The sequence below is a fragment of the Hyla sarda genome, chromosome 2, assembly GCF_029499605.1.
Source record: "Hyla sarda isolate aHylSar1 chromosome 2, aHylSar1.hap1, whole genome shotgun sequence".
Taxonomy (NCBI): domain Eukaryota; kingdom Metazoa; phylum Chordata; class Amphibia; order Anura; family Hylidae; genus Hyla; species Hyla sarda.
Genome location: NC_079190.1, coordinates 311,236,661 through 311,263,815, shown reverse-complemented (window position 1 = coordinate 311,263,815; position 27,155 = coordinate 311,236,661). Strand labels below are relative to the sequence as shown.

Genomic DNA, 27,155 nt, shown 5'->3' with positions numbered 1-27,155 from the left:
ATGGGCGCTAATGCCGGCGCCCCGTTAGGGAGATCGAGGGGGGTCCCAGCGGTCGGACCCCCCATGATCAAACACTTATCCCCTATCCTGTGGATAGGGGATAAGTGTAATTCCGCTGCAGTTGTCCTTTAAGGACCCAGCCAATTTTCACTGTAGGACCCGGCCATTTTTTTGCAAATCTGACCACTGACACTTTAAACATTAATAACTCTGGGATGCCTTTACCTTTCATTCTGATTCCGAGATTGTTTTTTCTACTGTATATTATTGGTAAAATTTTGTCGATACTTGCATCATTTCTTGGTGAAAAATTCCAAAATTTGATGAAAAAATGTAAAAAATTTTTTATTTTTTATTTTTATTTGAAGCTCTCTGCTTATAAGTAAAATGAATATTCCAAATAAATTATATATTGATTCACATATACAACATGTCTACTTTATGATTGCATCATAAAGTTGACATGTTTTTACTTTTGGAAGACATCAGAGGGCTTCAAGGTATAGCAGCAATTTTCCACAAAATTTGACCAGTTCTGTTTTGATGTGGATTTGAAGCGCCTTCTTATTTGAAATACCCCAAAAATGACCCCATTATACAAACTGCACCACTCAAAGTATTCAAAATGACATTCAAAAGGTTTGTTAACCCTCTAGGTGTTTCACAGGAATAGCAGCAAATTGAAGGAGAAAATTCAAAATCTTAATTTTATTACACTGGCATGTTCATGTAGACCCAGTTTTTGAATTTTTACAAGGGGTAAAAGGAGAGAAGTCTTCCTAAAATGTGTAACCCAATTTCTCTCGACTAAGGAAATACCGCATGTGTGTGTCAATAGTTCGGCGGGTGCACTAGAGGGCTCAGAAGGGAAGGAGCGACAGAGGGATTTTGGAGAGTGAGTTTTTCTGAAATGGTTTTTGGAGGGCATTTCGCATTTAGGAAGCCCCTATGGTGCCAGAACATAAAAAAAAACACATGGCATACTATTTTGGAAACTACACCCCTCAAGGAACGTAACAAAGGGTATAGTGAACCTTAACACCCCACAGGTGTTTCACAACTTTTCGTTAAATTTGGATGTGTAAATGATTTTTATTTTTTTCACAAAAATGCTAGTTTTCCCCCAAATTTTTAATTTTTTCAAGGGTTAATAGGAGAAAATGCCCCCCAAAGTTTGTATCCCCATCTCTTCTGAGTATGGAAACACCACATATGTGGACGTCAAGTGCACTGCTGGCGCACTACAATGCTCAGAAGAGAAGGAATCACATTTGGCTTTTGCAAAGCAAATTTTGCTGAAATGGTTTTTGGGGGAGCATGTCCCATTTAGGAAGCCCCTATGGTTCCAGGACAGCAAAAAAAAAAACCACATGGCCTACTATTTTGGAAACTACACCCCTCAAGGAACGTAAAAAGGGGTACAGTGAGCCTTAACACCCCACAGGTGTTTGACGACTTTTTGTTAAAGTTGGATGTGTAAATGATTTTTTTTTTTCACAAAAATGCTAGTTTTCCCCCAAATTTTAAATTTTTACAATTGGTAATAGAAGAGATGGGGTTACACATTTTGGGGGGCATTTTCTCCAATTACCCCTTGTAAAAATTTTAAATTTGGGGGGAAACTAGCATTTTAGTGAAAAAAATAAAAATTATTTACACATCCAAATTTAGCGAAAAGTCGTGAAACACCTGTGGGGTGTTAAGGCTCACTGGACCTCTTGTTACGTTCCTTGAGGGGTGTAGTTTCCAAAATAGTATGCCATGTGGGTATTTTTTTGCTGTCCTGGTACCATAGGGGCTTCCTAAATGGGACATGCCCCCCAAAAACCATTTCAGCAAAATTTGATTTCCAAAAGCCAAATGTGACTCCTCTTCTGAGCATTGTAGTGCGCCCGCAGTGCACTTGACGTCCACATATGTGGTGTTTCCATACTCAGAAGAGATGGGGTTACAAATTTTGGGGGGCATCTTCTCCTGAGTATGGAAACACCACATATGTGGACGTCTAGTGCACTGCGGGCGCACTACAATGCTTAGAAGAGAAGGAGTCACATTTGGCTTTTGCAAATCAAATTTTGCTGAAATGGTTTTTGGGGGGCATGTTCCATTTAAGAAGCCCTATGGTGCCAGAACAGCAAAAAAAATACCCACATGGCATACTATTTTGGAAACTACACCCCTCAAGGAACGTAACAAGGAGTCCAGTGAGCCTTAACACCCCACAGGTGTTTCACGACTTTTCGTTAAATTTGGATGTGTAAATGATTTTTATGTTTTCACTAAAATGCTAGTTTTCCCCCAATTTTTACATTTTTACAAGGGGTAATAGGAGAAAATGCCCCCCAAAATTTGTAACACCATGTCTTACGAGTATGGAAACACCACATATGTGGATGTCAAGGGCTTTGCTGGCGCATTACACTGCTCAGGATAGAAGGAGTCACATTTGCAAATTTTACTCAAATGGGGGGGGGGGGGGGGGGGGTGGACACACGCATGTCTCATTTAGTGCCAGAACAGCAAAAAAAAATAAAAAATTGGTAAATACATTTCTTTGGAGTAAGGACATACCTTGTATCTGGGCGTAGATCGGCTCTGCTCACTAGTAACGGAGGAACAGGGGGGCAGTCAGGGGCCTGGAGCTTCTAGACAGCTTCCTATGGAGCCAGAACAGTGGGACCCCCCTCAAGGGGCATTACATGGGGTACACTAATAACGAACAAGGGGTACAGTGGGACATAAAACAGGTTATGTTCCCAGAATGATGACCCAGAGCATAGCCAAAATTAAAAAATATGCCCACCCCAAACCCTATGCTCTGAATCATCATTCTGGGAATGTGATGTGTGTGGCCGTTCCTTAACCTGTTGCCTCAAATACGCACCCCGCTCAGGTGGAGAGAGAGCGCTGCGCATTTGAGGCAACATAAAAAGTCCCCGATGACCCATTTTTGTAAAAAAACATACCCCCAGAGGTCTTATCAGTTTTTTGTTTTTTTTATGAGTTTTTTGGGCAATTTATGTTGAATTTTAGGGGGTCAATTTAGGGGTTGAAATTTGCAATGTACTCTGGACTTTGTACATTGGGGTCAAATTATGGAAAATGTAAATTAAATGGGAAAATGTAGTACTCCATGGAAGTGTGATACTCCCTGAAGCAATCCTTAATGCAGTGGCCCGGATGATCGGGGCAAGTGTCACACTGAGTGGTGGTGTCCTTCCGAATCCCCCTCTTGTAACACACTGTGCATTTTTTCTGGGATCGTCCCTTCTTTCCAGTGTGGGGGACTTCACCTGGAAAGTGTTGGCCTGGGACGATCCTGGCACCTATTACTCCAGTTACTTCGGAACTCCGGCCTGCTCTTTCCCGGTCGCCAAAGATCTGGACCTTTGGGAATTCGTCTTGGAACTGGAGGTATGTCCCTGTGTTGCCAGTGTACTGGGACAGTACAAAAGCGTTGTACATGGCAACCTGTACCATGTAGACCGCAACTTTTTTGTACCATACCCGTGTTTTCTGCATGGCTATGTATGGCTTGAGGACTTGATCAGAAAGATCAACTCCCCCTCCCATATACCGATTATAGTCCAGAATACAATCGGGCTTGAGGACCGATGTTGTGATACCTCACACAGGGACGGGTGAGCTGCTGTTACCATGAATAGGGGTCAGCATAAAGACATCCCTCTTATCCGTATACCTGACCAGCAACGGGTTTTTATGGGTAAGGGCATGGGACACACCCTTGGGCATAGGTGTCTGGATGAAATTTAGAGGGAGGCCTCTCTGGCTTTTCCGCATGGTCCCACAAGCGGACGTGGATCTGGCGGCAAAGGATGTGAACAGATAGATGCTGGTATAAAAGTTGTCCACATACACGTGGTAACCCTTATCCAGCAATGGGTGCACATTCTTCCAAATGATTTTCCTGCTAACACCCAGAGTGGGGGAACAATCTGGGGGTTCAATACTGGAATCTCGTCCCTCATACACTCTAAACTTGTAAGTGTACCCGGAGGTACTCTCACAAAGTTTATAGAGCTTCACGCCATACCTCGCCCGCTTCGATGGAATATACTGGCGGAAGATGAGTCTCCCCTTAAAACTCATAAGAGACTCATCAACCGAGAGCTCCCTGAGCGGTGCGTAGGCCTCCAAACATTTGGCCCCAAAGTTATCGATGAGCGTCCTCACTTTGTAAAGCCGATCATGGGTGGGATCACTTCGGGGTGGACATGCCTCATTATCTGCATAATGAAGGCATTTCCGAATGGCCTCGAACCGCTTCGGTGTCATGACCATACTGTAAAGCGGGGTCTTGTATACTACGTCCCCGCTCCAGTACTGCCTGACACTTGGCTTTTTGACCAGGCCCATATGCAGCGTGAGGCCCCAAAATGTCATCATTTCTGCTGCATCAATGGCGTACCATTCATTGGACCTGGCTAAAAAAGAATCAGGGTGGTGGTCGAAGAACTGCTGGGCGTACAGATTCGTCTGCTCCACCATCAGATTGACAAAACTGTCACTGAAAAAATAACTGAAATAGTCAATTTCAGTAAATCCAGAATTCTCAGTCCGGATTCCGGAGTCGCCAACAAACTCCGGAACCCGTGGATGATAAGCCTCTGGGGGTCTCCAGACGGGTTCACCGGAATGGGGCTCCGGTACACTTGTCTGGGGAGCCGGACTCCTAGTACCAGCGGCATTGTCGCTCGTACTAGTGCCGGCCACCGCCGCCTTCTCCGCCGCTTTACACGTGACTCATCATCACTACTAGATGATGATGACGACGATGAAGAACACAGGAATGTAGGCTCTTCATCGTCCTCACTGACTGATTCGGAGTCGGAGGCAAGAAAAGCGTAGGCCTCCGCTGCCGAAAATGCCTGGCGAGCCATCGCCTTTTTTCTACGGTGACGGTGGGGGGGGGGGGGGGGAGGGGGGAAGAGAGTGAGTATGTAGTGTTGTGGGCTTGGTGTATACTATATATAACGGTGTGTGATTAGAAATCACACACAGTAATATGGGGGGAAAAAAGTGCTGCGGTCCCCCCCAAAAAAACCCTAATAGGGCCCGGGTAACACTGAAAAAACTGCAGAGGACCCCTGGGGCCCTATTAGGGGGTCAGGGGAAATTTTAACTTTTTTTTTATTTTTAACTTTTTTTTTATTTTTAACTTTTTTTGACTTTTAACACCTACCTGTCACTGGGGTTAATCTGTCCCTGCTCTAAGGGGGATCTTCAGTCCTGAGGGGGTTCCGATCTTGCTGAGGGGGGGGGGGGGGGGGGGGGGCCCTGGCTTCCTCCAACAGCTCTGACCGCTGACTGAACCCAGCCAGCTGCAGGAGGATGCCGTTAACCCCTCCCCTGCCGGCTGTTATTGGCTGGACAATCATACCCGTACGCCCTGGGTCCTGAACAGGTTAAGGACTGAGCCCTTTTTTGCAATTCTGACCACTGTCACTTCATGCATTAACCCCTTAAGGACCAGGCCATTTTACACCTTAGGACCAGAGCGTTTTTTGCACATCTGACCACTGTCACTTTAAACATTAATAACTCTGGAATGCTTTTAGTTATCAATCTGATTCCGAGATTGTTTTTTCGTGACATATTCTACTTTAACATAGTGATAAAATTTTGTGGTAACTTGCATCCTTTCTTGGTGAAAAATCCCAAAATTTGATGAAAAATTTGAAAATTTTGCATTTTTCTAACTTTGAAGCTCTCTGCATGTAAGGAAAATGGATATTCAAAATATTTTTTTATTTTATTCACATTTCCAATATGTCTACTTTATGTTTGCATCATAAAATTGACGTCTTTTTACTTTTGGAAGACACCAGAGGGCTTCAAAGTTCAGCAGCAATTTTCCAATTTTTCACAAAATTTTGAACCTCGCTTTTTTTCAGAGACCAGTTCAGGTTTGAAGTGGATTTGAAGGGTCTTCCCATTAGAAATACCCCACAAATGACCCCATTATAAAAACTACACCCCCTAAAGTATTCAAAATGACAATCAGTAAGTGTTTTAACCCTTTAGGTGTTTCACAGGAATAGCAGCAAAGTGAAGAAGAAAATTCACAATCTTTATTTTTTACACTCGCATGTTCTTGTAAACCCAATTTTTGAATTTTTACAAGGGGTAAAAGGAGAAAATGTATACTTATATTTGTAGCCCAATTTCTCTCGAGTAAGCACATACCTCATATGTCTATGTAAAGTGTTCGCCGGGCACAGTAGAGGGCTCAGAAGCGAAGGAGCGACAAGGGGATTTTGGAGAGTACGTTTTTCAGAAATGGTTTTTGGGGGGCATGTTGCATTTAGGAAGCCCCTATGGTGCCAGATCAGCAAAAATAACACACATGGCATACCATTTTGGAAACTAGACCCCTTGGGGAACGTAACAAGGAATAAAGTGAGCCTTAATACTCCACAGGTGTTTCACGACTTTTGCATATGTAAAAAAAATATTTTTTTTCCACTAAAATGTGTTTCCCCCCAAATTTCACATTTTTGCAAGGGTTAATAGCAGAAAATACCCCCCAAAATTTGTAACCCCATCTCTTCTGAGTATGGAGGTACCCCATAAGTTGGCATGAAGTGCATTACGGGCGAACTACAATGCTCCAAAGAGAAGGAGTGATATTTGACTTTTTGAGAGCAAATTTTGCTCGGGGGGCATGTCGCATTTAGGAAGCCCCTATGGTGCCAGAACAGCAAAAAAAAAAAACCACATGGCATACCATTTTGGAAACTAGACCCCTTGAGGAACGTAACAAGGAATAAAGTGAGCCTTAATACCCCACACAGGTTTCACGACTTTTGCATATGTAAAAAAAATATATATATATTTTTTCACTAAAATGTGTGTTTCCCCCCAAATTTCACATTTTTGCAAGGGTTAATAGCAGAAAATACCCCCCAAAATTTGTAACCCCATCTCTTCTGAGTATGGAGGTACCCCATAAGTTGACCTGAAGTGCACTACGTGCGAACTAATATGCTCAGAAGAGGAGGAGCACCATTGAGCTTTTGGAAAGAGAATTCGTTTGGAATGGTAGTCAGGGGCCATGTGCATTTACAAAGCCCCCCGTGGTGCCAGAACAGTGGACCCCCCACTTGTGACCCCATGTTGGAAACTACACCCCTCACAGAATTTAATAAGTGGTGCAGTGAGCATTTACACCCCACTGGCGTTTGACAGATCTTTGGGACAGTGGGCTGTGCAAATGGAAAATTACATTTTTCATTTTCATGGATCACTGTTCCAAAAATCTGTCAGACACCTGTGGGGCGTAAATGCTCACTGCGCCCCTTATTACATTACATGAGGGGTGTAGTTTCTAAAATGGGGTCACATATGGGGGGGGTCCATTGTTCTGGTACAATGGGGGCTTTGTAAACACAAGTGGCCTTCAATTCCGGACAAATTTTCTCTTCAAAATCCCAATGGCGCTCCTTCTCTTCTGAGCATTGTAGTGCACCCATAGAGCACTTTACATCCACATATGGGGTATGCTCTTACTCAGAAGAAATTGGGTTACAAATTTTGGGGGGCTTTTTTTATTTTCCCTTGTGAAAATGAAAAATTTAGGGTGACACCAGCATTTTAGTGAAAATGTTTTTTTTTTTCACTTTCCCATCCAACTTTAATGAAAATTTGTCAAACACCTCTGGGGTGTTCAGGCTCACTATACCACTTGTTACGTTCCGTGAGGGGTGTCGTTTCCAAAATGGGGTCACATGTCTGTATTTATTGTTTTGTGTTTATGTCAGAACCACTGTAAAATCAGCCACCCCTGTGCAAATCACCAATTTAAGCCTCAAATGTACATGGTGTGCTCTCAGTCCTGAGCCTTGTTGTGCGTCCGCAGAGCATTTTACACCCACATATGGGGTATCTCCGTACTCAGGAGAAATTGCGTTACAAATTTTGGGGGTCTTTTTTTCCTTTTTTACACTAACAGGCTGGTGTAGACCCCAACTTTTCTTTTTCATAAGGGGTAAAAGGAAAAAAAGCCCCCAAAATTAGTAACGCAATTTCTCCCGAGTACGGAGATACCCCATATGTGGCACTAAACTTTTTCCTTGAAATACGACAGGGCTCCGAAGTGAGAGAGCGCCATGCGCATTTGAGGACTAAATTAGGGATTGCACAGGGGTGGACATAGGGGTATTCTACGCCAGTGATTCCCAAACAGGGTGCCTCCAGCTGTTGCTAAACTCCCAGCATGCCTGGACAGTCAGTGGCTGTCCGGAAATGCTGGGAGTTGTTGTTTTGCAACAGCTGGAGGCTCTGTTTTGGAAACACTGCCGTACAATAGGTTTTTTATTTTTTATTAGGGGGACAGTGTAAGGGGGTGTATATGTTGTGTTTTACTCTTTATTATGTGTAAGTGTAGTGTAGTGTTTTTAGGGTACATTCACACTGGCGGGTTTACAGTGAATTTACCGCTAGGAGTTTGCGCTGCGGTGAAAAATTTGCCACAGCCCAAACTTGAAGCAGAAAACTTACTGTAAACCCGCCAGTGTGAATGTACCCTGTACGTTCACATGGGGGGGCAAACCTCCAGCTGTTTCAAAACTACAACTCCTAGCATGTACTGACAGACCGTGCATGCTGGGAGTTGTACTTTTGCAACAGCTGGAGGCACACTGGTTGGAAAACCTTCAGTTAGGTTCTGTTACCTAACTCAGTATTTTCCAACCAGTGTGCCTCCAGCTGTTGCAAAATTTCAACTCCCAGCATGTACTGATCGCCGAAAGGCATGCTGGGAGATGTAGTTATGCAACAGCTGGAGGGATTGCAACTACAACTCCCAGCATGCAGAGACAGCTGTTTGCTGTTTAGGCTTGCTGGGAGTTGCAGTTTTGCAACATCTGTAGAGCTATAGTTTAGAGACCACTGCATAGTGGTCTCCAAACTGTGGACCTCCAGATGTTGCAAAACTACAACTCCCAGCATGCCCAGACAGCAAACTGCTGTCTGGGCATGCTGGGAGTTGTAGTTTTGCAAGATCTGGAGGTGCACAGTATAGAGATCACTTTGCAGTGGTCTCAAACTGTAGACCTCCAGCTGTTGCAAAACTGCAACTCCCAGCAAGCCTAAACAGCTCTCTGGGCATGCTGGGAGTTGTAGTTTTGCAACATCTGGAGGGTTACAGTTTAGAGACCACTATAGTGGTCTCAGACTGTAGCCCTCCAGATGTTGCTAAGTAACTCACCGGCTTCCGTTGGATCCAGGGAGCTGCGTTGCGGTCCTCTTCTTCCGCCGATCGTCGCCCGCTGCCGATCGTCGCCGATGGGTAAGTGGATCTTCGGCGCCGGTCCCTGTCGGTTTCCCCGTTCTGCCCCGCCTATTGTGGGTGGGCAGGACGGGGAAACCGAAAGTAAATCCCTCCGCCCCCGATCTGCTATTGGTGGTCGCGTCTAGACCACCAATAGCAGAGATAGGAGGGGTGGCAACCCTGCCACCTCACTCCTATCGCTACAGGGGGATCGTGGGTGTCTAGGACACCCGCGATCCCCCTTCTATTCCGGGTCACCGGGTCACCATAGACTCGTATGACCCGGAATCGGCGCAAATCGCAAGTGGGAATTCACTTGCGATTTGCGCCGATCGCCGAAATGGGGGGGGTCTAATGACCCCCCTGGGCATTTGCGCGGGGTGCCTGCTGATAGATATCAGCAGTCACCCTGGCGCGATCCCCGCCCGGCGCGCGGCGGGGTCCGAAATTCCCACGGGCGTACAGGTACGCCCTTGGTCCTTAAGTACCAGGGAGCAAAGGCGTACCTGTACGCCCTTGGTCCTTAAGGATGTTTTTTTTATATATCAACTGGCTCCAGAAAGTTAAACAGATTTGTAAATTACTTCTATTAAAAAATCTTAATCCTTTCAGTACTTATGAGCTTCTGAAGTTAAGGTTGTTCTTTTCTGTCTAAGTGCTCTCTGATGACACTTGTCTCGGGAACCGCCCAGTTTAGAAGAGGTTTGGCATGGAAATTTGCTTCTTAACTGGGCGGTTCCCAAGACACGTCATCGGAGAGCACTTAGACAGAAAAGAACAACTCTAACTTCAGAAGCTCTTAAGTACTGAAAGGATTAAGATTTTTTAATAGAAGTAATTTACAAATCTGTTTAACTTTCTGGAGCCAGTTGATATATATATAAAAAAGTTTTTCCCTGGATAACCCCTTTAACATCTGGGTTCTTTTACCGATTATTCTGATTCCGAGATAGTTTTTTCGTGACATATTCTATTTTAACATAGCCGTAAATTTTTGTCGTTACTTGCATCCTTTCTTGGTGAAAAATCACAAAATTTCATAAAAATTTTGAAAATTTTGCATTTTTCTAACATTGAAACTCTTTGCTTGTAAGGAAAATGGATATTCCAAATACATTTTATATTGATTCACAAATAAAATATGTCTACTTTATGTTGACATCATAAAATTTACCTATTTTTACTTTTTGAAGACATTAGAGGGCTTCAAAGTTTTCAAAATGACATTCAAAAAGTATGTTAACCCTTTGGATGTTTCTCAAGAATTGCAGCAAATTGGAGGATAAAAATCAAAATCTGCGTTTTTTACACTAACATGTTCTTGTAGCCCCGCTTTTTTGGTAAAAAAAAGTGGTAAAAGGGGAAAGAGCCCCCCCCCCACCCAAAGTTTGTAGCCCATTTTCTCTCGAGTACGTAAATACCTCAAATGTTGACATAAAGTGCTCTGTGGGCTCACAACATGGCTCAAGAGGGAAAGAGCAACTTTAGGATTTTTGAAAACAAATTTTGCAGTCATGCTTTTTGGGGGCCATGTTGCATTTAGGAAGCCCCCTTGGTGCCAGAACAGCAAAAAAAAAAAAAAAAAAAAAAAAAAACACATTGCATACTATTTTGGAAACTATACCCCTCAAGGAACGTAACAAGGAGTATAGTGAGCGTTAACACCCCACAATTTTTTGTCCACATATGGATTTGTATTCTTTTAAAGGTTGCATCTATCCCTCACTGGAGTCCACATCCCTGTGCCTTAGCCATGGGATAAAGTCGACTGCTATGCTCACCACCAATTCTTCCTGGCTGTGCCTCCATGCTATGTTGGACACTCTGGCAATATAACAATATACTTGTATGCATCTTATCTTTGTTGCAGTATTGTAAGGACGGATAAATGAATCTTGTAAAATATTTGTTTGTGGTCATTGACTGAGCGGACTGCAAACCTGCTCTCAGGTGAGAAGTGGTTGTAATTGTATCTCCTTTACACAGTGCTCTGCAGTATAAATAAAAATTATTACACTCCAAAGAACTCTGCATAAATGCAACCTTATTTTTCCAGTGGTCATGATAACACATGCAACAATAGTTTTACTTTACAGCTTCATTTTGGCCTTGGGACTGAATTATATGTATTGTACCAGTTATACTGATCCTTGAATCAGTGTGCACCACAAGTATGGACAAGAGTTAGCACATTAATGAACATAACGCCACAGCTTAGGATATAAGGGATACCTTGCAGTGCCAGCAAGTTTGCTTTTAATGAGAGACTATTTGGGCTAAATATCGAAGCTGAGAGGCTGTAAGAAGACTAGGTACAACTGTATGCTAGTCTGTTTCCTGTAAATTAACAAAAAAAGAAAAACTCTTTTAAGGGCATGGTCACGTTGCAAATAGCCATGTGGTTTTTGCTGCAGTAACACCACTGATATCCATAGGAAAAACCGTGCAGTGTTAGCGTGCGGAAACCCATGACTTCAGTAGGAACTGCACAGAAAAGAAGTGATACTGTGCCTTGTTTAAGTATTCATCAGACCCCTTGGGGGGGGGGACACCATTGTGGAGGTAGCTTACCTCTTTCAATGGTGTTTACATACACAATTTTGGACTTTGGTACTTTTTTTTTATTATTTTTGGTCCTTTTGTATACCCTAACATTTTTTATAATAAGCGATCAAAAAGTCCCATCAAAACAAAAATGGTACCAATAAAAAATACAGATAGCAAAAAATTAGCACAAGGGTGGGGGTCATTGCCCACAATCCAGGCCGCCTTTTGTTGGCCTTAAAGGCAGCCTGTTCCACCAGCTGAGGGGGATTTGCTAGTTGTAGCTCACACTGCCAGATAGAGCTGTATGTGGAGTTCTTCCCTGTGTTTGCTGCAAGTTTGGAAGCTGGTGAACAGTCTGCCTAGAGGCCTGGAAAAGACTTGCTTGATGCCGCATGGCATGGCCTCAAGGGTGAACAAACACCTAAGGAATACAGGTGGACTTTCCTAAAATTTTTCATGGTTCTGAATTTAAAGACTGATTGCTGTGTACCACGTGTGAATAAAACTCTGAACTTTGATTTGAAAAGTTTCCTTGCCTGTTTCCTTGCCTCTATACTGCAACCGGACCTATTTGCATGTATGTATGTGTGTGTGTGTGTGTGTATATATATATATATATATATATATATATATATATATATATAAACAAAAAGGGCGACCGCAGCACTCCAAATAAATGTGCAAAATAATTTATTCCAAGATAAAAACAGGCAACGTTTCTGTGGCCTCACACCACCATTTTCAAAGACCGGGGTCCCAGAGACTGACTGCACCCACGCACCAAACCAAGGCGCAGCACTCCAACTGACTGTGATTTATTTTCTCATGTGAGCATTACAACGTTTTAACTCCTGCAGCCATTTTCAAGCATGATGATGATTCTTAAAAATTGCTCCAGGAGGAGTTAAAACGTTGTAATGCTCATATGACAAAATAAAGAACCAAATCAAAGCGCAGCACTCCATCTGACTGATTTATTTTCTCCTGTGAGCATTACAGTGTTTCAACTCCTCCTGGAGCCATTTTCAAGCATGATCATCATGCTTGAAAATGGCTCCAGGAGTTGAAACGAAGTATGAGAAAATAAATCAGTCAGTTGGAGTGCTGCGCTTTGGTTTGGTTCTTTATGGATGGACTTTGATCAGGTCTTGTACAGCACTGGCACCATTTTGCATCATGAGTAGATAAGTAGTGTTGCATTTTCCTTGGTGTGTGTGTGTGTGTGTGTGTGTGTGTGTGTGTATATATATATATATATATATATATATATATATATATAATATTACCTAACTCTGTTTGTATTTCTCCACTATTTTATCCCTGACCCCTTTGGTGAGCTCCTTAATATTCACATTGCTATTTGTTCAGTAATGCTCTCTAACAAACTCTGCCTTGTAGAGAACAAGTGTATTTGTACTGACATTAAATTCCAGACAGGTGGACCCAAGTTACTAATTATGACACTTGCAAATGAGACTTGAGAAGGCAATTGGTTGCACCAGATCTCTGTTGGAGGTAAAGTGGGTGAATACCTATGCACTCAACAGTTTTTCCATTTTTATTTGTAAATTTCGAAATCTGTGTAACATTTCTCCCCCCCACCACCAAATGGACTATGTTTTGTCTGTTTATTACCTAAAATTGCAAAGAAATACATTTTAAATCTTTGGTTTACCATGATAAAAGTGAATACATATTTATGGTGTGTTTACACGTACAGTATCCTGTGCAGATTTAATGTGCAGGATTTTATGCTGCAGATGTCAATGTAAACTAAATGATCTGCAGTTACAAATCCTGTGCAGGATCCTGTACGTGTGAACGTACACTTAAGGCCCTGTATGTCACTTTGGGTTTGAGCACTGAAGCTCCCTTTTATTGCAATTTTTTTTATGTTGCAGCCTTGTGCTTTTTTCCCCATCTTCATTACTTCATTCAGTACTCGCTGCCCTCTAATGAATGTGAAAACAGAATTTTGCAATTTTATTTTCAAATTTTTCAAGTTATACGTGGACATAAGTTTACACATACAGTATTCTGTGCAGATTTGTTGCGCAGGATTTTCTGCTGCAGATTTCAATGTAAACTAAATGACTGAACACAGCTTCTAATTTGCAGTTACAAATCCTGTGCAGGATCCTGTATTTGTGAACATACCCTTAACCCGATAACGACCATGGACGAGTATAGACGTCCAGGTTGGCGGGCGTTCCGGCACCTGGACGTCTATACTCGTCCATTATTCTCGTGGGTGCTGCCCAGTGCACCCACGAGATCGCGGCAGGGACTCGGCTGTATCACACAGCCGGGACCCTGCTGCACTGCCTGGACCGAAGTAAACTTCGGTTCCGGCAGTTTTAACCCTTACAGCCGCGGTCGGAAGTGACCGCGGGATGTAAGTGTTATGACAGAGGGAGGGAGCTCCCTTTGTCTCCTCTGCAGCACCCTGGAGCATCGCGGGGTGCTGCTGCATACCTGGGCAGCCGGGGGTCCTACAAAGACCCCCAGGTCTGCCTTGGGTATTGCCTGAAAGGACGTGCCTGAGGCACGTCCTGATATGCTGCCTGCTAGTGAAAACTGGCAGGCAGCATATAACTGCAATGCTACTACGTATTCCAAAGCATTAAAAAGTGTAAAAATAAATAAATAGAAGTGTAAAAATAAATAAAAATGTAATAAAAGTGTAATACATATATATATATATATATATATATATATATATATATATATATATATATATATATATAAAAAAATACATTTATGAAATGAATCTAATAAAAAAAATTGCATAATGTGTAGGATGCTGCGGATCTCCACCATGTGATCCTACACATTATGCAGCAGTCATGGTAATGAGCTCCCTGCTGCGGCTTGGTAGCTTTGTGTGTCCATTCATAGCGGTGGATTTCCCGCCAGCAGTCATGAGCTGACACACTGAGCTACCCAGCCGCAGCAGTGATGGATATATTCGCCATAAGCTGGTGCTTATTCCCACAACATGGCGGATATATCCATCAGGAGCCTTAACTGTCACAGACAGACGCGTTATACTGCCAGCCGATCAAGGACCAATCATAGAGGTCCCTGGTCCAGCCAATAACTTGTAGGGGTGCGGTATATAAATGGGGTCACTTGTGGGGGGTTGGGGTACTGTTCTGCCCTGAAAGCCAAATGGCGCTCCTCTCCTTCTGAGTCCTACCACGCGGCCAAGGAACCATATATGGCCTAAGCGGGGGTATTTCCGAACATGGGACAAGCCGCTAAATAAAATATAGGGTGCATTTCTTTCAATATCAGAAGTGATGTACAAAAAATATGCCCCCCAAATGATGCATGTGTGAAAAATTCCAAATTTCAAATTTTTAACACTGGCATTGTAATAATTCCTGCCAAAAAAACTATGTTAAAATATTGTACCCCCTAGCGAATACCTTGAGGGGTCTAGTTTTTAAAATGAGGTCATTTGGGGGGGGTGTTCCTATGTCTACTACCTTTTAATTTCTGCAAACCTTGCATAGCACATATAAAAAGATGTACTTTTCAAATTTTCAAAATTTCAATTTAAATTGTTAGGCTTCTAACTAATTTAAAATGTTAATTAAAAACAAAAAAATGACGTCAAAATAAAGTAGACATCTGAAAGTATAAGTTTCATAAACTATTTGGTCAGTAAGTATAAATATATGCAACCTATTAGTGTTAATATAGCAAACATTTTTTATTTTTTGTTAAAATTTCATGATTTTTTTGCATTGTAAAAAAAAAAACTACAAATGATATCGGCTTACTTTTACTATGTTCATGAAGGACAACTTGTGACAAAAGAACAATGTCAGAATTTTCGTGATTGGCAAAACGTTACCAGAGTTATTCTCTAATAAAGACAGACATCCCCGATTTGAAAAAAACAGGCCTGGTCTTTCAGGGGCGTACAGGTTTATTTGTATTGGTCCTTAAGGGGTTAAGGTGCTGTATGTCACTTTGGGTTTGAGCACTGAAGCTCCCTTTTATTGCAATTTTATTTATGTTGCAGCCTTGTGCTTTTTTCCCATCTTCATTCTGTACTCACTGCCCTCTAATAAATGTGAAAACAGAATTTACAAATTTATTTGCAAATTTGTCAAGTTATACGTGGACATAAGTTCACACCCTTTTCTATGACACTTAAACTTAAGCTAAGGGGGCCTCCCATTTCTTTAAAGCATCTAAGATATTTCTACACCTTGATTGACGTCACCTGTGATAAATTCAGTTACAGTGTGCCTTTCATTAGCAGAAACTTTTGATATAATGTAGAAAATAAAATTATGAGGGAGATTTATCATAACTTGTGTAGAGGAAAAGCGGTGCAGTTCCCCATAGCAACCAATGAGATGACTTTAATTTTTCACAGGCCTCTTTAAAAATGAAAGAAGCAATCTGATTGCTATAGGCAACTGGTGAACTTTTCCACTTCACAGGTTTTGCAAAATCTCCCCATATTAATATAGATAACATTGGTTAAAAAATGTGTATGTTTTTGTTCCTGCAGCTATGTAGCTTCCCTGCAGGAAGTGTTGGAGGACAATGTATTATCTACATTATATAAAAAGTTTTTGCTAACGACAGGCATCCTTTAATTGTTCATTATTTGGAAAGTCACAGTCCTGTATTTGTAAGGTTTCATGGCTGACAATGCATATGATGAAAACAAGGCCATGAGAAGAAAAATCTAATGGGGAGATTTATCAAAACTTCTGCAGTTGACCATCGCAGCCAATCAGATTACTTCTTTCATTTTTTATTAAAAAGGCCTCCAAAAATATATGAAGTAATTTTATATGTTGCTGTGGGCATCTGGTCAACTTTACCTATGCAAATGTTTCTCTAAATCTCCGCCAGAGAGATCAGACAGATCAGATAGGAAAAAATTCCAGAAGGCCAACACTGCAGCACTCCACCAATCATTGCTTTTTGGCCGAGTGATAAGAAAGAAGCCAATCCTCCATAAAATACACATGGAAGTTGACTTGTAATAATATTCAGTTTCAGTGGTGCCTGCCAAGGATAGTGAATTTGCAATAGTTGGAAAAACACAGTGGGGGAGATTTATCAAAACTTTTGCAAAGAAAAAGTTGCTCAGTTACCCATAGCAACCAATCAGATCGCTTCTTTCATTTTGCAGAGGCCTTGTTAAAAATGAAAGAAGATATCTGATTGGTTGCTATGGGCAACTGGGCAAATTATCCTCTGCACAGGTTTTGATAAATCTCCCCCAGTGTGTCAGTGATCCTGCAACTGATTATGCCTCCAGCATAGAAAGAATACCTGCTGGAGGTCAGTGTCCAGTTTATTTATACAGACAACAAAAGGGTGGTTTTCAATAGCTACTCCCACAGTACAGTATCACATGTCACACCTACAGCTACTGTATCTAAGGTCACTCCCACAGTACAGTATCAAATGTCACACCTACAGCCACTGTATCTAAGGTCACTCCCACAGTGGATACAGACAAATTACAATATGGTAATTCAGGCTACATAACTGTGCATTGAGGTTTATATGTCACTGACCACCACATCTGCAGCTGTGCTAATAGTCAATAACAACAAACAGCGTTACATTGCACAATGTGACGCTCTCCATGAAGGCAATGTGACAAATATTTCCACAACAGTTCCCCCCCCTTTTTGTCATATTCTTTCCGGCTTCAAACTTGCGACGTGGCGGCTTGATCTTCATAGTAGAGTGGTCTTTGTTAGACCAGCTGCTGAAAGATGTTTAGTTTTCACTTGGTTCAAGATCTCCTGTACTGAGTGGGGTGTGAACAGAGTTAAAGGTGAGTCTAGAAATAATTTGCTGACTTTTTGTAGCAAAAGTGCACAGGTGGCTACGTCACAGACACATTCTGGTGATCCCCTAATTACAGGGTCCAGAGTCTTAGAGAGATACATGATAGATCTGTATCTAGTCCCATGGCATTAAGTAGAGACCCCTATGGCATGCCCTTTGCTTAGCAGAATAGGTAGAAGGGCACTTCGTAGTTTTTTCATCAAAAAGTGTCAGCCAGTCCTCATCTGTCAAAGTAAAAGATGTAGCGGATGCTTTCTCATATAGAGGACTCAGGGTTGTGGAAATGTTTGGTACCCAATCTCTACAGTAATTGATTAAACCCAGAATAGCTCTGTTTTGCGGCCCGGGAAAATTCTTTTAAAACTTGTACTCTCTGGGGGACATGTATCATTATGTGTCTATTGTAGACACAGTTCTACCCCTTTACACTGCTGTCCAATTTACACTCTTGCTCAAGATTTACTAAGGCTGTACACTCCTTTGATAAATTTTGTGCAAAATTAGAAACGCCCCCCCCTTCGCGCTCTCGTGCACTCCTTCTCTACCTTGCATGGTACACTGTTCACTGCTCATAGCTAGAAGTGCTGTAGCAGCAGTGTGCGCCAAACAAAACTCTGCATAATAGTAAAATCATAAATCTGTATAAAGTATACAGAGGGGGAGATTCTCAAAGAATTTTACGCCAAAAAATAAAACAAGAAATTTTTGCGCGAACGAAAAGTATTGCCACATTTTTAAAGAGCTTTGTGCTGCAGTTTACACTGTTCACGTCAGTTTTGTAAAAGTGGGCGTGTCCACATATATTTTCTGCTTTAGGGTGCCTTCCCACAGGGCGTATACGCAGCGTATTTCACGTTGCGCAAAATTTAGGGCAGCAGCAGGAAATACGCTGCGTTTTCCTTGCTCACTATACACACAGGGCATTCCGGCGGCAGCCCAATGTGTGCAGTGAGTTTTGGAGGCGGAGCCGCGCGTCAGTCACAACGGCACACGGCCCCGCCTCCAAAACTCACTACACACATAGTACTGCCGCCGGAAAGCCCTGTGTGTATAGTGAGCGTGGAATACGCCCTGTGGGAACGCACCCTTACATGATATTTATACATGGGGTGAGAGCCCAGTTTTCATCATAAATTTCACACCAGCTTTTTGATAGTGTAGAAATCACAGAAATTGTTGTAGTTTTATTGTTTTGTGTTTTATTTATTTATTTTTTGGGGGAAAAGGTGTTATGTGAGTAATTATAAAAAAAATATTATTGAAAAATGTTATATAATTTTTTATATATATATATATATATATATATATATATATATATATATATATATATATATATATATATATATATATATATATATATACATACACACACACACACTTTTTTTTAATTTTTTCTTGGTCACTGCACCTGCACTCACATTTAAGCTCAGAAATGTTTTATTTATACAGTTATCGCTTGTCTGGGCACTAGTAACCATGGAATATTTCACACACACACACACACACACACACACACACACACACACACATACACACACACACACACACATACACATACACACACACATACACATACACATACACACACACACACACAACATACTCAGCTCTAATACATACAACCCACAACATACTCAGCTTTGCTACATACACACACATAATATACTCAGCTCTGCTACATTCACCCACACATAACCTACTCAGCTCTGCTACATTCACACACACACACACACAACATACTCAGCCCTGCTATATTCACACACACACACACACACACACAACATACTCAGCCCTGCTACATTCACACACACATAACATACTCAGCTCTGCTACATAATCACACATATACATAGACCTGTGCAAGGGAGCTGTACTTCCCTTCTCCCCCTGCACATTACAGTGGTATATTCTTAGCTCTGGTCACCATGGTTACATTACACAGGTGCATTCTCCTGCACTCATCAGGAACAGCCTATAACCCGGTGTATTATTGGGTGTATGGGGTTTTACTGCGGGTGAACGGGTGATCACAAGTGTCCATAATAATTTCATTGTTATTAAAAGGTACATGGCAGAGTAATCTCGCAATCCGCTCTGAAAAATGACATGGATGATTTAGAGCATCTCACTAAGTGCAGTCCAAGACGGCTTATATTTGCGTTCAAGAAAAGGTAATTGCGGAAATTTTTTGTCTGTAAAGGAAAAGTACGCAGTTTATAAATCCGTGCATACTATAGATGTCACTCCAAGGTACCCCGTATCACCACATCTGGAGGAAATGCTCTATCAGAATGAACGCAAAAATCAGCTTTTACACACAAAAACGGTGTAAATTCTTTGATACATGTCCCCCTCTGAGCTGTCAAATGTTTAGTGCCCTGTGATATGCAATGACCTAGGAAGGTAACCTTATCCCTACAAAACTGCAATTTATCCTTGCTAGCCTTATTTCCTGTTGATGCTACGTGATTTAACAGAGAGACAGTATAATAAGTTGATCGGTCTGGACAACAGATAAACAAATCATCGACATACTGTATTAAAAGGACATCACTATTGTCAGGCATCCATTGGTCTAATACCAGCTTCAGCTTGCCACTATACTCAGATGGGCTGGTCACCGAGCCCTGGGCTAAGCATGTCCAACTCAACTGCTGACCCTGAAATGAGAAAGCAAAAAGGTATTGACATTAGCGAGGTCAATCACACTAAAACAGCATGAATTTGGTGGTATAGAGGCCAGCAATGTTTGTGGATTGGGGACCAATGGGGTGTCGCTCAAGATAATCTCATTGATAGCTCTGTGGTCGTGTACAAGTCTATAAGTGACCTCCTGACCTTTCATGGTCTTCTTCGCTACTGGAAAAAGGGGCATGTTGCAGGGGGCTGAATCTTGGTTAAAATCCCACCCTTTGGTAATGGTCTATCTGTACCTTTAAACTATCCATTTGCACTATATGGGATATTGTGGTAGCCGGGGTAGTGTGTGTCACGATCACAGCCTATCGGTCCAGCCAAGACATTAGAGAGAGTGTGATGGTGCAAGGGTTAAGGCCACCAGACCTCTGGGTATCCACTACTAGTCCCAGCAAGTCACCAAATTAACCCTTAGATAAACGTGTTTCCACCAGAGCTGCCTTCAGAAAGGTGAGCTCATATATTTAGAGATCAAAGACCAGAGCTGATTAATTAAACATTTAATCTGATAAAAGGTATCACAGTGCTGACTATATAAAAATACAGGAACAAATGGCATACAGGTACAAAAATATATAAAAGAGTTTTGCAAGACAAGTTCAGAAAACAAAAGATGAAGTTCTTACAGCATGATGATATAGCAGTCCATGAGAGTGCTGTTCTTAGGATGGTCTTGTCAGCTTCTGGCACAGCCTTGAACAACAGTTGAGTCCAGCATTTTAAGTCTTATCTGCTTCTTTGGAGGGAAACTCCATTTCCCCCCCCTCCCCTCTGATCCCACCAGGTGGGGCATGTCTCTTCCTGACCCCTTATCTGTTTGATTATATGATGGGACCAGAGTGCATGACTTCAAAGGAGATACAAACAGCCAGACCCCAATAAAATGCAATACACAAACCCACAGTCTGAATGACCTCTCACCCCCAGGTCTTAGTTTATACACAGATACAATAAAAACACATGTATGTTTCCATAATCAGGCCTTGGGCCTGACAGTGTGCGACCAGGTTTTGTCCTGACTGTCCCCGGAGACACAGGGAGCAAACCCACATCATACTAATCTACCTTCCAAAGGTTTGGATTTACTTCCGCCATCATCTCCAGTGGGATTGAGCTGTCTGGTTCCTAAATGTAAGGTATGGCATCCATGGCACATATCTTTTCATCCGTGAGTGCACAGGTTACCACAATACTTGTTGGAGTATAGCTGATTGAGGCTTGGATTTCTGCTAGACTGTCTTCTCCTGACAAATTTATAGGGACATCATCTGAAAGCAGAATAGATTTTATTGCTTCAGTGTGTTAGCAAAGTTTACAGTGTATGGGGCCTAGTTTCCCTAAGGGAGACAGTTTGACATGTTAGACCTACAGTTGGTGTTTTATTGCCAGTGAGTGGGATGTTACCATGGATGTCACAAGTTTGTATCACAGTCCTGGCTGCAGTGGTGTCGACTAAACAGGGAATGGGAAAATTGGATTGCTCAAGAAAAAGATTGTGACTCCACACAACCAAACGCCTATATATATATGATTCTGATACTCCAACAATATGGTAAATGTGAACACTCTGCTTATCAGAAATACTCTTAAAACACACTCCAGTACTTATCAGTTACTCTCCAAACACAGACAACACAATCTATATACAAAATTGGGCCACAATGCTGGTAATTTCCCTTAATGTCAGACTGGCTATAAAACAAAGGCAGACGCTGTCCCAATAGCTAGCCAGATAATATAAAGTATAAATATAAAGACGCAACAAGAAATACAATGTTCATTACTTTAAATGTCAGCGCTATGGCTTCAAAACATCCATTAGCCCGTTAAGGACTCAGGGTTTTTCCGTATTTGCACTTTCATTTTCTCCTCCTTACCTATAAAAAAATCATAATTCTTTCAACTTTCACCTAAAAATCCATATGACGGCTTATTTTTTGCTCCGCCAATTCTAATTTGTAATGACATCAGTCATTTTACCCAAAAATCTACAACAAAACTGGAAAAAAAATATCATTGTGCGACAAATTTGAAGTAATGCCATTTTATACATTTTAGGGGCTTCCGTTTCTAAGCAGTAATTTTTTGGGGGTAAAAATGACATCTTCTCTTTTTTCAGTAGGTCCATATGAAAAAAATGATACCCTACTTTATATAGGTTTGATTTTGTTGTACTTCTGGAAGAAATCATACCTACATGCACGAAAATTAATGTGTTTAAAATTGTCCTATTCTGACCCCTCTAACTTTTTTATTTTTCTGCATACAGGGTGGTATGAGGGCTCATCTTTAGGCGCCATAATCTGAAGTTTTTAGCAGTACCATTTTTGTATTGATCAGAATTTTTGATTGCTTATTATTGATTTTTTTCTTGATATAAAAAGTGACCCCAAAATGCTATTTTGGACTGGAATTTTGTTGCGCATACGCCATTGACCATGTGGTTATTTAACTACCGTATATAATAATAATAACCGTATACCGTATATAATTTTATAATTCGGACATTTCCGCACACGGCAAAACCACATGTTTTTAATTTAAGGGTTAACTTCCCCCCCCCCCCTCACTTTTTCCCCACTTTTCTTTTGCAATGTTATAGCCCCAATAGGGGGCTATAACACTCCACACACTGATCTTTTACATTTATCATTGTTATCCCATAGGATAACATTGATCAATGATTCTATTGCTTGTCTGCTCATGCCTTGATCTCAGGCACTGAGCAGGCTATCGGACACACAAGAGGCAGGTAAAGACCCTCCTTGTGTGTTCCAGCTTTTTGGGACACTGCGATCTAGCAGCAGCGGTCCCGAACAGCCGACTAGGGTAGCCGGGATATGTTTACTTTCATTTTAGACATGGTGATCAACTTGGAATGCCGAGTCTAAAGGGCTACTAGCCACGGGTCCCGGCCGTTGTTAGACGGGGTCCGTGTTCTAGAAAAGCAGCAGACTCGGGGTGTACAGGTATGCCCTGAGTCCTTAAGTGGTTAAATGCAGCCACTGAACCATGGTTGCCTCCAACCTTCACTTGCCAAATGTTGTAGGAATCCAGATTTGTAATAATATTCAGCTTCAGTGGTGCCTGCCTGGATAATGAATTTGCAGTAGTTGGTAAAACACACAGTCAGTGATCCTGCAATGGATTCCTCCTCCAGCATAGAAGGAATACCTGCTGGAGGTCAGTGTCCAGTTTATTTATACAGACAACAAAAGGGAGGATTTCAGTAGCCACTCCCACAGCTAATAAAATCATGGGGTGCATCAATAGGGGTATAGATGCCCACGACAAGGAAATAATTCTATTGCTGTATAAATCACTAGTTAGACCACACATAGAATACTGTGTACAGTACTGGGCACCAGTGTACAAGAAAGATATAGTGGAGCTGGAGAGGGTTCAAAGATGGGCAACCAGAGTAATATGGGGAATGGGAGGACCACAGTACACAGAAAGATTATCAGAATTAGGGTTATTTAGTTTAGAAAAAAGAAGGCTTAGGGGGAGACTAAATAACTATGTATAAATATATCAGGGGACAGTACAGAGATCTCTCCCATGATCTATTTATACCCAGGACTGTATCTATAACATGGGGGCATCCTCTATGTCTAGAGGAAAGAAGGTTTCTACACCAGCACAGACGGGGGTTCTTTACTGTGAGAGCAGCGAGACTGTGGAATCCTCTCCCGGAGGAGGTGGTCATGGTGAACTCTGTAAGGCTAGGTTTCCACTTGGTTTTTTTCTGGCAGTTTTTGGAAAACTACCACTGCAGTTCTTGAGCTAAAGTCAGAAATGGATCCATAAGGGAGGAGAAGTGTAAGTCCTTCCTTTATTTGTCCTATTCCTTTTGAATACACTTCTGGCTTTGGCTCAAAAACTCCAGTGGCAGATATCCAAAAACTACCAGGAAAAAAAAACTAGTTGAAACTGAGCCTAATAGAGTTCAAAAAGTTTCTGGATGCCTTTTTGGAGAGTAATAACATTACTGGTTATGTATACTAGATTTATAGTGACAGAACATTGATCCAATGGGAAGAAATACGTGGATAGATTCCTCTTAAGAAGGCGCTGGTACCCAAGGATGGAGATAAACTTCTTTATTGGCAACACGTTTCGATCCCGAACCGGGATCTTCGTCAGGCATACAGTACAATGAAATACGGTTACATTTATAGTGTAAGAGATTTGATGACCACTTCCGGGGAACCGGAAAACGACGTGTCATTGCTACGTGTCACTGGGGTAAACTTGACACTCACGTACAATATTTGTAAAATAGATGCAATAAATTTATGGACTAAAAAATATAATTAATAAAACGATAGAAAATTTGTGATAATTGTAAAAAATCTCATTTTAAAAAACTTAAAAGAATGAATGAAAATCAGTACCTTAAAAAGACCATTAGGTGGCAGTAGTATTGTAGTACATGAATGTGAAATGAGACCAGTACCTAAAAGTGCACATTAGATGGCGGTGTTGTGAAGGGGAAACATTGAGTGGTGTAATTGCTCCCAACGCACCACTAGATGGCAATGTGACCCTGGTTATGTATGTTAGTGTTATTTCCACATAGGAATAGCGTTCGTGGAGGAAGACAGCTGTTAGGTAAGTGAACGCCAGGGGTTCTTTTTTTATACATGCTGATAACATTAATAATTTATTAGTTTTTTTTGGGGGGAATGGGTTTATTTGTTGTTGCTTAATTAAAGAATAACTTCCGATAATTCATTGAGGCCATCAGGAACTAAAGTTCCCATCCTGTAGATCCAATATATTTCTTTCCGTTTTAGTTGTTCAAACCTATTGGAGGCGTTCTGTGGTATCGTTTCCAAAGGGGTGATAGTAATGGGATTTATTTTATCCGGATGGACTTGAGCGCAATGTTTAGAAACTCCATGTAACAAAAATTTATTTTTGATATTATGTCGGTGTTTGTTTAGTCTATTGTGAAGTGGTTGAGTGGTTCTTCCGACATACTGGAGTGAGCATATGCATTGTATAACATATATCACATAGTCAGATTGACATGTTAGATGAGCTTTAATATCAAATCTTTCACCCGTTTTTTTTTAGATGACGTGGGTGAGTCCGTGTGTGATTTCTCTCACCCACGTCATCCAGTATGTCGGAAGAACCACTCAACCACTTCACAATAGACTAAACAAACACCGACATAATATCAAAAATAAATTTTTATTACATGGAGTTTCTAAACATTGCGCTCAAGTCCATCCGGATAAAATAAATCCCATTACTATCACCCCTTTGGAAACGATACCACAGAACGCCTCCAATAGGTTTGAACAACTAAAACGGAAAGAAATATATTGGATCTACAGGATGGGAACTTTAGTTCCTGATGGCCTCAATGAATTATCGGAAGTTATTCTTTAATTAAGCAACAACAAATAAACCCATTCCCCCCCAAAAAAACTAATAAATTATTAATGTTATCAGCATGTATAAAAAAAGAACCCCTGGCGTTCACTTACCTAACAGCTGTCTTCCTCCACGAACGCTATTCCTATGTGGAAATAACACTAACATACATAACCAGGGTCACATTGCCATCTAGTGGTGCGTTGGGAGCAATTACACCACTCAATGTTTCCCCTTCACAACACCGCCATCTAATGTGCACTTTTAGGTACTGGTCTCATTTCACATTCATGTACTACAATACTACTGCCACCTAATGGTCTTTTTAAGGTACTGATTTTCATTCATTCTTTTAAGTTTTTTAAAATGAGATTTTTTACAATTATCACAAATTTTCTATCGTTTTATTAATTATATTTTTTAGTCCATAAATTTATTGCATCTATTTTACAAATATTGTACGTGAGTGTCAAGTTTACCCCAGTGACACGTAGCAATGACACGTCGTTTTCCGGTTCCCCGGAAGTGGTCATCAAATCTCTTACACTATAAATGTAACCGTATTTCATTGTACTGTATGCCTGACGAAGATCCCGGTTCGGGATCGAAACGCGTTGCCAATAAAGAAGTTTATCTCCATCCTTGGGTACCAGCGCCTTCTTAAGAGGAATCTATCCACGTATTTCTTCCCATTGCTTACTACCGGACTGACGGATGTCAAACCGGGTGGTTCCTCGTGGCAGCGGTTTCCCTTGATCTCTACGCTACTATAGGTGTTGTGCTCTAAGCGCAACACCTAGGGGTAAGAACCCATCTTTATGTTACACCTTCATTATCATCAAACGGTCCTCACTAGGGGCGCACCTCTTGTTGTTTTTTTCTCGTTTTTTATTAGAACATTGATCCAGGGATTTATTCTGACTGCCATATTTGGAGTCGGGAAGAAATTTTTACCTCTAGTATGAGTTTTTTTTTTTTTTTTGCCTTCCTCTGGATCAACTCAACTCAATAGGGACTTATTAGGGTTGTAGGTTGAACTTGATGGACTCTGGTCTTTTTTAAACCTTATGAACTATGTTACTATGTTGCTATGTTAAAGTACAGTATCACATATAACACCTACAGCCATTGTATCTAAGGTCACTCCCACAGTGGATACAGACAAATTACAATATGGTAATTCAGGCTACTACACTCTGCATTGAGGTTTATATGTCACTGACCACCACCACCAGCTGTGGTAATAGTCAATTACAAGAAAACTGCATTACATTGCACAATATGATGCTCACCATGAAGGCAATGTGACAAACCAAAAAATATTTCCACGACAAAGGCCAACTGAGTTTTTTAAAAAGCAACTGAAGGACTTTCAGAAATGATTCTGTGGTTGGTT

The 27,155-nt window shown here is 41.4% G+C and overlaps 1 protein-coding gene across 11 annotated transcripts in view; it reads left to right on the top strand.

Annotated features, from left to right (window-relative positions):
• ANKS1A (ankyrin repeat and sterile alpha motif domain containing 1A) overlaps positions 1-27,155 on the top strand; it is an 836,994-nt gene that overhangs the window by 119,564 nt on the left and 690,275 nt on the right. Inside the window, exon 1 of one of the 11 annotated variants that reach the window (XM_056557680.1) lies at positions 19,747-19,845. The exons of 8 other annotated variants lie outside the window; for them this stretch is intronic. Coding sequence is in view for 2 of the 3 variants with exons in the window: in XM_056557679.1 (XP_056413654.1) it covers positions 21,921-21,923 (3 nt within the window). In the remaining variant the exon portion in view is untranslated. Of the gene's footprint in view, positions 1-19,746; positions 19,846-21,799; positions 21,924-27,155 lie in introns of those variants that run through there. 2 more of the 11 variants (XM_056557679.1, XM_056557678.1) reach the window with 2 other exon arrangements.